This window comes from Callithrix jacchus, chromosome 2 (genome assembly GCF_049354715.1).
Source record: "Callithrix jacchus isolate 240 chromosome 2, calJac240_pri, whole genome shotgun sequence".
Lineage (NCBI taxonomy): Eukaryota > Metazoa > Chordata > Mammalia > Primates > Cebidae > Callithrix > Callithrix jacchus.
In genome coordinates, this window is record NC_133503.1 from 171420302 (window position 1) to 171433137 (window position 12836).

The following is a 12836-nucleotide window of genomic DNA, read 5'->3' on the forward strand; positions in this document are numbered from 1 at the left end:
ATTTAATTACCCAGTTGTTCCAGCACCATTTATTGATGTGATTATTTCATCCATTGAATTGACTTGGTACTATTTATTAAAGTCAATTAACAATATATATGTAAATCTGGATCACGGCAGATGGGAGGCAGGACTAGGTTGCAGCCTGGACTCGGACAGAGCAGCATGTAGAGGCTCCCATCGTGATTGTTTTTGCTCCAGAACAACTTCAGGAATAGATTAGAAAATCCGAGAGAACCCGCAGACCCCCTGAAGAAAGTGGATTGCTTCTGCAGGACCTGGGAGACACCCCAAATATTGTGAGTGCCCAAACTGTGGAAGTGAGAAAGGGAGATCATCTGTCCCTGAACACACACCCACACTGGGGAAACTGAAGGTCTAGATTATGGGAGAAGATTCTAACCTTACCTCAAGCTGAGTCAACTGAGAGAGCCCAGCAAAGTACAGGGGTAGAGGAAGCAGTGGGAAAAGTCCTATGAATTTGCTGGGTCCCCTAGCAAACCATTTCTGCCTGGCCTCACAGGGGTCCTTTGGGAGGGCGTCCAGAGGCACTGGGAAAAGGCCACAGGGAAAAGGGAATCTCCAGCTGATCTTTGTGACAGTTTGAACTGATTGAGAAGCCTCCTGGCCAGATCTTAGGGGAGGGTGTCAATCCAGTGTGCAGACTCCACAGGCACAGGAGGAAGGAGAGCCATAACCAGCTTTTGCAGCTGTGAGGTGGAGAGCCTGGGGTAAGTTCTCAGCCCTGCTCACCCACTGCCTGGAAAGAGACTTGTGCAGAAGGTGGGAGAAGGGGCATGGTGGGAGTGAGACAGACCCTTTGGTTTGCATGGGAGCTGGATAAGACCTGCGACTGCTGGCTTTCCCCTACTTCCCTGACAATCTGGATGACATAGTAGAGACAGCCATAATCCTCCTAGGAACATAATTCCATTGATCTGGAAACCTCACCCCTATCCCCAACAGCAGCTGAACCAAGACCAGCCCAAGGAGAGTCTGAGCTCAGACACGCCTAACCCTGGCCACACCTATCCTTCCTTGCTCACCGTGGTAACTGAAGACAAAGGGCATACACTCTTGGGAGTTCTAGGGCCCCACCCACCACTGGTCCCTCTCCATACTACTACAGCTGATGCCTTCTGGAAAGCAGCACCTTCTGGCAGGAGGCAACCGGCACAAAAATAGTGCATTAAACAACCAAAACTAAGGACCCTCACAGAGTCCATTTCACTCCCCTGCCGCCTCCACTGGAACAGGTGCTGGTATTTGCAGTTGAGAGACCCACAGATGGTTCACAACGCAGGACTCTGTGCAAACAACAACGTATTGTGTAAGTCTATTTTTGTATTACTTAAGCTTTGTGCATCTGAGAAAAAGTCTGAAAGGTTTTTCTACTGATCATAGAATTCTAGCTTTCTTTTTTTTCTTTCAATACTTCAGAGCTGTTGCTCCACTGTTTGCTGGCTTGCATGTTTTAAGTGAAAAGTTTCCTTCATTCTTTTTTTTTTTTTTTTTTTTTGGTTCTACATGCAATATATCGTATTTTTCTGGCTGATTTTAAGATTTTCTATTTATCACTGGTTTTGAGCAGTTGAATCTTGATGCTCTTTGGGGTAGTTTTGTTTCTTGTGCATGAGATTCATCAAACTTCTTGGATGTGTGGGTTTATAGCCTTCTTCATATTTTGAAAAATTTTGACCATTATTTCTCCAAATAGTCTTTGTTCCCCCTTAACCCTTTGGTGGACATGAATTACATACAAATTAGGCTGCTTGGAGTTATTCCATAGCTCCTCGATGCAGTTTTTTGGTCAGTTTTTTCCCCTGTGTATTTCATTTTGGACAGTTTCTTTGTCTTCAAATTCACTAATATTTTCTTCTGCAGTGTTTAATCAACTATTAATCCCAGTGTAATACTAAGCAGTGCAGTTTTCATCTCAGATACTGCTTTCTTCATCCCTAGAAGTTTGAATTGGGTCTTTTTCATCTCTCATGTCTTTCCTCAACAAGCTCTCCTACTTTCTTAAACTTATAGAATATAATTGTTACAACTCTAAAAATATCTTTATCTACTAATGCTTATCAGTGTCATTTCTGGGTCTGTTTCTATTGATTGGCTTTTCTCCTGATTTTGAACTGTATTTTTTCTGCTTTTTATGTCTGGCAATTAGTTTTATTGAATGACACACAGTAAAATTTACCTTGTTGGATGCTGGAAATTGAAAACATTTCTTTAAATATTCTTGCACTTCGGTCACTTTTCAATACTTATAAAGTTTGGTCCCTTGAAGATTTGCTTTTGTAAACTGTGACACCAGAGCAACTTTTATTCCAGGTCTAATTTTGCCTCATTACTGAGGAAATATTATGATGTCTTGTATATTACAAGCCTTTTTTTCCAGTTTGGCTGGTGGGACAACAAATTATTTCTGGGCCTATTTAATCCCTGGCATTATTCCACCTGAAGCTTTCTAGTGTTTTCTCTTTTCCCTCCTGCCTGAGGTAGTTTCTGCACATGCAGGGGGTGGGCAATGCTCAGTTAAAGACTTGAAGGGAATCCTCTAGACATTTCTGTAACTCTTTCTGTATGTAGCTCTCTTCTTTGGGAAAGTCTTTCCTTTTTTGCAGTCTGCACTGCAAACTCCTAGCCACTTTGGCCTCCTCCAGTTCTTAGCTAACTCATCAATTCAGAAAGACCATTTTGCCATTTGGGATTCTACCCTTCCCTCCCAGCACTGCAACCTGGAAGGTCTCTCCACAAAGTAAGCTAGTTGGTCTCACATCACATGTTTGCCTTTTCTCAGGAATTCTTGCCCCATGCTGCTTCTTGCCTAATGTCTGAAATCCATTGTTTTATATTTTTTACCCATTATCTTTTAATTGTTTGAGTTGAGAGGGCAAATTGCATCCCTATTACTCCATCAGGATTAAAAGCAGAAATCCCTTTTTTACATCCTATTTACACAAGTTTGGGGATTGTCTCTACAATATCTCGGTCAAGCCAGATGTCTTAAACATTCTAGTTAAGAAACATCTGGTACTTATCAGAGATAAACATAGTTGAAGTATTTTCAGTTGCTAACTTGTAGCATAAAATTTTGATTACATATTACTTCACCAATCTTTGGGTTCAAGTTCTTTTTTTTAATTAAAAAAATTTTTTTTAGCAGAGACAAGGTCTTACTATGTTGTCCAAGGTAGTCTTGAAATCCTGAGTGCGAGTAATCCTCCTGCCTTGGTACCAAAGTGTTGGGATCTTCCTACCTGTAATCCCAAAGTGTTGGGATTGGCAGGCATGAGTCACCATACCCAGCCCATATTCTTTTAAAAAATATTTATTTATATATATATTTTGAGACAGACTCTCACTCTGTTGCCAAGGATGAAGTGCAGTGGTGTGATCATGGCTCACTGCAGCGTTGACCTCGCCCAGCTCAAGTGATCCTCCCATCTCAGCCTCGAGTAGCTGGGACTACAAGCATGAGCCACGACGCCTGGCTAATTTTTGCATTTTTTGTAGAGATGGGGTTTCACTATGTTGCCCATGCTATTCTCAAACTTCCGGGCTACAATGATCTGCCCACCTTGGCCTCTCAGAGTGCTGGGATTACAGGTGGGAGCCATTATATCTGGCCTCTTTTTTCTAGGATGTAAAAGTAACACACAAGAATAATTGATAAATAACTATTTTGAAGTAAATAATAGATATTGTACTCTTTCCCCTAAAACAACTGCCAGTGTACATGAGATTGGGTCCTAGTGACCACATCCTCACCAGCAGAGCACCAGCCATTGGTTTCTTTTTCTCATCTGTACTCCAAGATTAGATGCTGGAGCCAGAACCACATGCAGAAACAACAGAGAGGGCATGTCCACAAAAGCTCCTGAGCAGCAGCTGAGGCCCCACCTTCTGTGGAGGTGTCTGTTGTAACAAGTGGCTCTTAGGTCAATATGAACAAACTTCTTCTTGCTTAAGTGACTGATGATTTAAATAGTTACTTTTGCTTTCAGAAAATCTGCAAAGCAGTTTATTCCTGAAGGCAGAGAATAGACTAACAATAACTCCAGAATCTGTTTCCCAAGGTCAGGTGGAAGTTCAGTGAGGAAACCAACTCTTTTTAATAGAGAGGAATTTCTGTGGGCCTCAAAGCCCAGATCATTCGTCAGAATGTTCCCCACTAGGCCATCCTCTCACACACCCATCCTCCAATAAAATATTTATTCACCAGGCTTATCTCTGAGGGAAATGCAGGAATGAATAAAACAATCTCTGTACCTACAGTTTATAATCAAGTGGAAAATCAATCATCAGCATCTAATGAACTCGAATCTCACTGCATGAAACACAGCTCAGTTGCCTGCTTTCTAATTCCCTACTTGGTGGCATCTCTCCTTTCTGTGAGTTATTTCCTGCCTTATATAGTAACCTGTGCATTCGATAAACATAACCAGTGTGCCTGATTTTCTCACACTGGCTTTCAAAGACTCTGTCAGGCTATTCAGAGATATATCACCACTCTTGCCTTCTAAAGCTGAATCACAACACCTTAATCTGATCCTGGCCACTGCTTCACTCTAGGAAGCAGTGGCTAAATCAATACAACCCTTTGATCTTGGAGGCCTCTCAAGAGACTTGGTGCAGATTTCAGGTGAGAGAAAAACAAGTAACTCACAGTATGTTAAGTGTTATCCATAATACACAGAGTGGCTATAAAGTAACAAAGGAGGCTTCTCCCCCGCTCCCCAGCAAGGTGGGCACCATTCGGAGAGCATGACACAGATGGATAAAGGCATTAGCAGAGATGCCTGAGAGCACAGAATCTGCATTTCTGTGCTCCAAAAAATCAAAGTGCTGCAAATGCTCATCTTGTGGCTGTAGAGAGAACCTACAGTTCTCTCGAGCAGTGTGAGCAAGCTGTGTTGAGACTCAACAAAGCCATAGGAAATCTTCAATCTTCTTAATCTAGGGTTAACTTCAAAGCTGATTTTTTGTTAATGTGTATCTTTTAAAGTCACTTTTTTTTTTGAGACAGGGTCTTGCTGTATTGCCCAGGCTAGAGTGTAGTGGTACGATCATGGCTCACTTCAGCTTCTAACTCCCAGGCTTAAGAAATTCTTCCACCTCAGCCTTCTGAGTAGTTGGGACTACATGCATGTACTACCATGCCCAGCTAACATTTTTGGGGGGCAGGTAGAGAAGGCCCAACCTGGTCTTGAACTCCTGGGCTTAAGTGATTCTTCCGCTTCAGCCTCCCAAAGTGCTGGAATGAGACAGGAGTCACTGCATCTGGCCTAAAGTCATTTTATGCTGAGGAGAAACATGTCTATTGAAATGCAGTTTTTGGAGCATTTATGGTCCTCCTTGCTTCTTCAACTCCAGGGAAAGATCTTTAACGTTAACAGTAGTATGCATGCACCTGCTCACTTCTAGGCTAGGCATCCTTGACCATGTTTTCCCTCCATAATTTTTCTAATTGTCAATAGATATATAACGAGGAGGTGAATGAATAGACCAATTGTGGCATGTCTATACTATAGAATACAACTCAGAAATAAAAAGGACCAAAGTATTGGCACACAATATCCATGGCTCTCAAGTGAGTATGCCAAGCTAAGAAAGCAGACAAAAGTGAGTGCATGCTGTAGACTATTTACACAAAATTCTAGAAAAGACAAACTCATCTGCAGTAACAGACAGCAGAACAGTGGCTGCCTGTGGTTGGGGGTGATGCAAGTAGAGATGGAGAACACGATTGCAAAGGGGCAGTGGAAAGTTTCTGGTATATATATATATGTCAACATTTACTGTGGTGATTATTGGACAGGTGTATTTGTCTCAACATTTATAAATAAGTGTGCACTTTAAATATATTCAGCTTATCTTATGTTAAATTATACCTCAATGAAGCTGAAAAAAAGAGTGGGTGCTAGTATGATACAGTCATGCACTGCATCACAACTTGGTCAACAATGGACTGCATATATGACAGTGGTCCCATTAAATTATAATGGAGCTGCCCTATAAAGTGTGCCACATTCTATCTTTTATACTGTATTTTAACTGTACTTTCTTTATATTTAGATATTGGATACACAAATAGTTTGCATGTGTTACATTTGCTTATAGTATTCAGTACAGTAACATGTTACACAGGTTTGTAGACTAAGAGTCATAGGTCATATCATGTATCCTAGATGTGCAGTAGACGATACCATCTAGGTTTCTCTAAGTTTTTAGGTGACTTCATCATTGTCTATGATGAAAATCACTTACGGACACATTTCACATAATGCATCCCCACCAAGTGATGCATGACTATATATCCTTACTGCTACCTGAACTAATCTCATTTACTTACTTCAAACTTTCTTGAGGGCACAGCTGACATCTTTTTCTCAGTGATCCCGGAAGGACACCAAAGAGCAGTGAAAAATAACAGGCAGTGATCCTCTCAGATCACAGTAGAACTCCCTGACCCTCAGCTGGTCTCCTGCTCTGAGGAGGAGACGCACACTGCAGCTCTCTTAGGTATCTGCTTGAACTCAGTGAGTTAAGAGAACATAAAGAGCAGAGTAAACTAGGACTGTGGACATTCCTTGGTACTCCCACCTCTTCCTGACAACACTCTTCATGAGGGAATTTCAAATCTGGACAGATTTCAAGGACGTTGATTGAACTGCATTTGTTGGTATGTGGAGTTATTGTTTCTTAACTGATCATACTCAGTCTTTGGTCTCACTCTTCCATTTGTGTCTTCCATGCAGCTTAGTATGAAGAGCCAGGACCCCGTTCCAGCTCTTACTCCAGTTTGAGTTACAGAATAACAGTTCCTTTCTCACTTGATTTCAAAGACAACATGCTGTCTTGACTCTCTTCTTATCTCATTGCTTGCTCTTTGGTCTTTGCTGATTTCTCTTTATTTCCAGTAGCTCTAAATATTGCAGTACCTCAGAGTTTAGTCCCCATGTCTACTTTCTTGTCTGCTGAATTCACTCAGCGGGTACTCTCATGCATATAACTACTATGACTTCCAAACGGTTACCTCCAACCTGGACCTCTATCTAAGCTCAGTCTTGTATCTCTAACCACCTACTTGACATTTCCATTTGGATGTCTAAGAGACATCTAAACATGCCTCACACTGAATTTCTGATTTTCCTCACCAAATATTTTCTACCTCCCATCTTCCCCATCTTAATTACCGGCAATGCTAAACCTTTTAGCCATCTGTGACTTCTTGCTTTCTCTCCTGCCACACATCCAAACAATCAAAAAGTCCTGTTGTTTCCACCTTTAAAATAAATCCAGAATCTGATTAATTCTCTCTGCCTTTTGCTACCACCTGATCTAATCCACCACTATCTTTTACTTGGGCTAATCCATCAATCTCCTCAGTGTTCTCTGTGCATCTGCCTTTACCTCTCTATAGCCATTCTCAACCCAGCACCCAAAGAGATCCTTTTAACTCCTAAGAGGAGTTCTTGTTACTCCTCTATTCAGAATCCCCAATGCTTCTTAATTTGCTTATGGTAACCCCAAAGTCGTCAGTATGGTCTCAAAGGACCCACACAATCTCCCCTCTTCTCCCGTCATTCTCCACTTGCCCACGCACTCCATCCAGACCAAACTCCTTGCTTTTCTTGAGCTCTCCAAGCATATTTGTACTTATTCCTGATTGACAGTCTTTGCTATTGCTGCTTTCCCAGCCTGAAATAGTCTTCTCCTGGATAACTATTTTGCTCAGGTTCTTATTTGCTTCAGGCGGATGCTAATATCATCTTATTAGAGAGATCACTCTTGACCTTCCTCAAATAAAATTGTAACCTACCCCTCTCAATCACTCCTTGTCCTCCTTAGCCTGCTTCTTGTTTTCCTTTGCTTTATCACTATAGCACATATTCTATATTTACTTATTTGTTTATTTTCTATCTCTCGACCTCCCACAAATCTGCACTAGAGCATTTGCATGCATGTATGAGGCAAGAGACTCTATTTCATTCATTGCTCCATTCCCAGTGACTGAACATAGTAGACAGTCAATAATATGTGTTGAATAAATAAATGGAGTATTCTCTTTTGGCTAAATGGGTAGTACTGAAAGTGTCCCTGATACATTTCACCCCTAATTTCTTCCTCTCCGTGGGAAAAAGTGGGCACACTATTCTTTAACTCAGCTTTAATCTTTAAGGTTGAATGAAAGAAAGGGAATAGTGTCCATGTGGTTCAGAACCAACATAAGACCAATCTGGTAATGACACGATCCACAACTGACCTCATGGACACCTTTGCCCAGTTGCACCAAAAACTACTATACATGGATATTTAATTGGCTAAGTTCTAGAATATAATAGATACATGTGTCATTATAAGCCTCCCTAATTTCCAAAAATTCTACAGCATCTCTACCAAGTATTCAATTATTATGAAGAATGAGAACAGACTATGACATTTAATAATTTAACAAAATTTAGAAACAATCTCAAACTTACTGCAAAGTTGGAAATGAAGTTAAAAAACGAGTGAATTCTTGTGAGGTCTGGCTGCAGAAAAAATTTAAAAGAAAATAGTACATGTGGCAACAATATTTAAATATGATTTCGAAGTCACTACTTTTTGAGTTCCAGGTGGAGTTAAGGTCTAACTACTCTTGAAAATGTCAGATGAAGATGTTTCTCTCTTCTGCCCTTTGATCTGCTTAGGGGAAACACCTTAAAAACCATAAGGTGTGATGCAATAATTTTTGTTATGAGATGATGATTGTGGTATTTAGGCAGAATTAATAGACATGAAGTCTCTTTTTGTAGCATATTTATTTGTGATTCTTAGGGCCAAGGCAGGGTTTTTTTGGCCACTGTCAATTTATATTTTTGTCTTTCCAATGCTAATGACAGCTCTGAAAGATGCATTGAGCTAATTTTCCTTGAACTTCAGCCATCCCTTGTGATCCTAAGGGTTTATTAGGAAAGTATGAACATTTTTTCTGCCTTATTTGCTAATGAAACAGAGGGAGCTCTTTGTGAGGTATCTTAGATCTTCGGTCACAAATGACATTTTTACATGGAAAATACTATGATGAACTAAACTACCACCCAAGGCATTCTGATGATGTCTGTGTGTCAGTATTCTAATCCTCTCCACTTTTTGTGGATGAGGACATTACTAGGGACTGTAAGTAAAGCATATCTACATTTGAATTGAGTTAGTGGTTTTGCTACATCTCTCAACTTCTCTGAACTTTACTGTTTCATCCTGATTTTACTTCATAGCCACTTAATCCTAGGCAAGTTACTTAACTTTTCAATGTCTATTTCCTCATCTATAAAATGAAGATGCTAATGGTACTCACATAATGTTTTTTGTGAAGTTTAAGTAAAGCAATGCCCATATAGTCTTTAGCACAAAGCCAAATATATAGGCAGCATGTAATAAATGGTTGCTGTTCTTAGCTATCATTCGACTCTGGAATCTTGTACGGTTTTGTAGATTTTCCTCACGGGCAGCATGTTTGCACAAGCTCAGGGATAGTTTGGAGACTATGCAGTGATTCACAGTTCTGCTATCTACAGTGGGCAGGAAAGGTAGTTGGCTTTTTATTGCTACCAACCTTGGTTACCAACGGGATTTGTTATCTTTTCCCATTAAGCAGAAGCAAAGTTGAGGAGGATTAAGTCTTCTCTCTATAGTGAGGAAACTCCAAGCTTTGGAGAGATTTTGTAAATTCTGAAAAGAGCAGGAGGAACTGTAGAGTAGTAGCAGAATGTATATTTGTGCTAAGTTGTGTTGAGAACTTGCTAAAGTTGGAGACATGAATTGATAGTTTTACCATTAGATGCAATTATGTGAGTTTTTTTCAAAAGCCTTGGAAACAGAGAGCAGAGAAAATCAACACCTGGGGTAAAACAAAGTTAGATTTTGATGAACAAGATATGAGATGTTGAATGTATTGTTTTAAGGAGATGGATCAAAGGGTATGACTGGGCAGAAAGGTGGTGAGCCCAGAGAGATGCTGATTATCAGAAAACCAAAGATGGGGAGATCAAGGTACTAGAAGTTCCTATTAGGCTGAAGATCCAGGCTACTGGGTATAAAGGTTTGGAAAGGCTGGCAGAATACAAAGCATTGGTGAGATTTTATAATTGTAATATTTCAGTCTTGGGTGACTTCTAGGTAACAGATATTCCTGGTTATACTCTTGAGAGTAGATGGGAGAAAGAATAAGGGAAATGCTATTAGAGTGGAAAAGGCTAAACCGTGAGGCCAGAGTGTTCAGTGCATCGTCTCTGATCATCCCTGATATTGGTGAACTCAGCAGTTCTCCGGAGCTCTTTAGGTTTCTGCCTGAGAGACAAATCTCTTCTCTAGGGCCTGGGAGTGACTTTGCCCTCGGACAAGATCTTGCTTGCTATTAAAAGGAGCAGCAGGAGGAAAAAAAAAAGTGGAAGAAGAGTCACAGGAAGAGTACAAGGAGGAGAGAGAGAGAGAGAAAAGGAAAGGGTGAAGGGAAGCAAAGAAGAAGGGGAGAGGAAGAAAGGAAAAGAAACTAAAAGAATTCTGGTCCAAGTGGTTCTTCAATGCCCTTGCAAGTGCAGGTCATCGTGCCTGTGTTATCTGAATAGTTGGGACCCTGCTGCCTAATGTTTATGTAACAGAGAAAAGGCTCAGAGTAGTTCTTTAACTTGCTTCTGATGACAAAACATGTTCTGTTATATGCAAAGGGAATTTAAGGTTGCAGATGGAACTAAAGTTGCTAATCAACTCATTAAAGAGTATCCTGGATAACCAGGATGAGCCTAATGTAATTGCAAAGGTCTTTAGAAGTGGAAAAGGTAGGAAGAAGAGAGAGTGATGTGATGTGAGAAAGACTCAAAGGGCCATTGCTAGCTTTGATGGGGGAGGAGGGCCACGAGTTGAGGAATTCAGGTGGCCTCTAGAAGTTGGAAAAGACAACACAACAGATTCTCCCCTAGAGTCTTCAGAAATGAATGCAGATGTGCTAATGCGTTGATTTTAGCCCAGTGAGACAAGTTTCAGATATCTGATTTCCAGAACTGTAACATAAGAAATCTGAGTTGTTTCAAGCCACTGAATTTATGGTAACTTGTAACAGCAATAATAGGACTAGCATATACCTCTAAAAGTCTTGGTGCCCATGTGTTCCAGATCTGAGAGGACCACCTTGTATGTGGGACACTGAGTTTGCCTTGGAGACTCTGTCCCTATGCAAGATTGGGTGAGTTGGTAACCTAGACCTCTCCATGAACACATGTGGTTGGCTGGCAGCCAGGGAAAATTCAATATTGGGGCTGAATTCTTCCTGGATGGAGTAAGGAGGTCTGTTTCAGCTCAGAGGTGAAAAATCTTGGCTGGATTAGCCCAGTAAATTCTCAAGATGCCTGGCAAGTGCCCTAGTTTGTAGATTTCTCTCACAGATGTAAGAACTTGAGCCTCTGAATGAATGGATGCCCCCTCCAGGGTAGCCAGTTCAGGGAAACTGGGGGACACCTTAACTCCTTCCCGGGCTGACTTCCTTCCTCCACTCTCCTGGTTTCCTTTTGAGTGAATGGAGGTGGGCTAGGAAAGATGGGGTTCTAAAAGCAGAAAAGCTGCCCAGAGACCTGCAGACTCAGAGGGCCCACAGGCATTTGCTGCAGTCACCCTCATTGCAGAGATGAGGGGGCTTGGCTGAGGCCTCAGCAGCAGATTAGTGCAGCCCATTTCCCTTTGTGTGACTTGGCAAAGACAAAAATTGTCAGAGTTTTTTTCCATTGGAAGAGAATCCCAGAGCGGTCCGAGTGGGTGAGGAGTCTTGATAGAGCGATGTTGGGAAAAGTTCAGGAACTTGGAGGAGAACAGCAGGGGTGGGGGCAGCGCTGAGCGCAGAAGGATGGAGGGAGTGGGGCCGCCTCTGCCCCAACTCTGTTCTCTTCGTGTTGCAGTACTCTGGGGGGCTGTCCTGGGGGCCTCTCACTCGTAGCTTCCTCGAGTGCGGACCAGGGAGGCTCTTCCGGGGCTCCCTATTTGGCTGGCTCGGTCAGCTCGGCTGGCTGGGCCCGGAGTTCGGGGCGGGGCCGGAGGAACGCGGGGGTGGGAGTCCCGGAGGACGATGCACGGAGCGGGTTGCGAGGCCCCGGGGCATGCGGGAGGCGGAGGGGTGGGGACCGGGGTGGGAACCGGGGTGGGCTGCGCCCTCCCTCTCTGGCCCATTCCACACCCCGCGGAAAGCGGACACTGTTAGCTGAATCACTCCCCCTTTTAGGAGGAGGGAGGGGAAAAAGGTGTCTAGCCCCTTTCTGCTGCAAAAAGCACAGGGAGATCGCGGGCAGCTTTGCAGTCGCTGCCTTCTCCCGCCTGGACCATGCACCCCTGCATCTTCCTGCTGGGCCACAGGCGAGCACTTGATTTCTGGAGCTGAGGGCTAAAACTTTGTTGACTTTTCTTCTCCCCAACAACTGAATCATGCCATGTGCTCAGCGGAGCTGGCTTGCAAACCTTTCCATGGTGGCTCAGCTCCTCAACTTTGGGGCGCTTTGCCATGGGAGACAGCCTCAGCCAGGCCCGTTTAGCTTCCCGGACAGGAGGCAAGGTTAGTGGCTTTTCTTAATATCCTTTTAAAACGGTGGTGGTAAGACATGCAGGAACTTTGCTGCTCCCTTTTCCCTTCCCCCACCCGGCAGAACTGAACTCTGCAAAGCCATTTGGCTGCGTTATAAAAAAAATCTGGGCTGGGAGCTCAGGAACCTAGGCTTTCTCAGAATTCAGTGCGTAAGGCGATGAGTCCTTCACTCTTACAGAAAGGTGAGTACCTCGCTCCTCTACAGGGATGACACTGCGGCCTT

The 12836-nt window shown here is 42.7% G+C and overlaps 1 protein-coding gene across 3 annotated transcripts in view; it reads left to right on the plus strand.

Moving 5' to 3' along the window:
* The first annotated feature begins 1117 nt into the window (after positions 1-1117).
* The window catches only part of ADAMTS12 (ADAM metallopeptidase with thrombospondin type 1 motif 12), a 390838-nt gene continuing 379119 nt past the window's right edge, over positions 1118-12836 (plus strand). Inside the window, exon 1 of one of the 3 annotated variants that reach the window (XM_078365627.1) lies at positions 1118-1330. Coding sequence is in view for 2 of the 3 variants with exons in the window: in XM_035291707.3 (XP_035147598.3) it covers positions 12457-12583 (127 nt within the window). In the remaining variant the exon portion in view is untranslated. Of the gene's footprint in view, positions 1331-12327; positions 12584-12740; positions 12796-12836 lie in introns of those variants that run through there. The other 2 variants (XM_035291707.3, XM_078365626.1) reach the window with 2 other exon arrangements.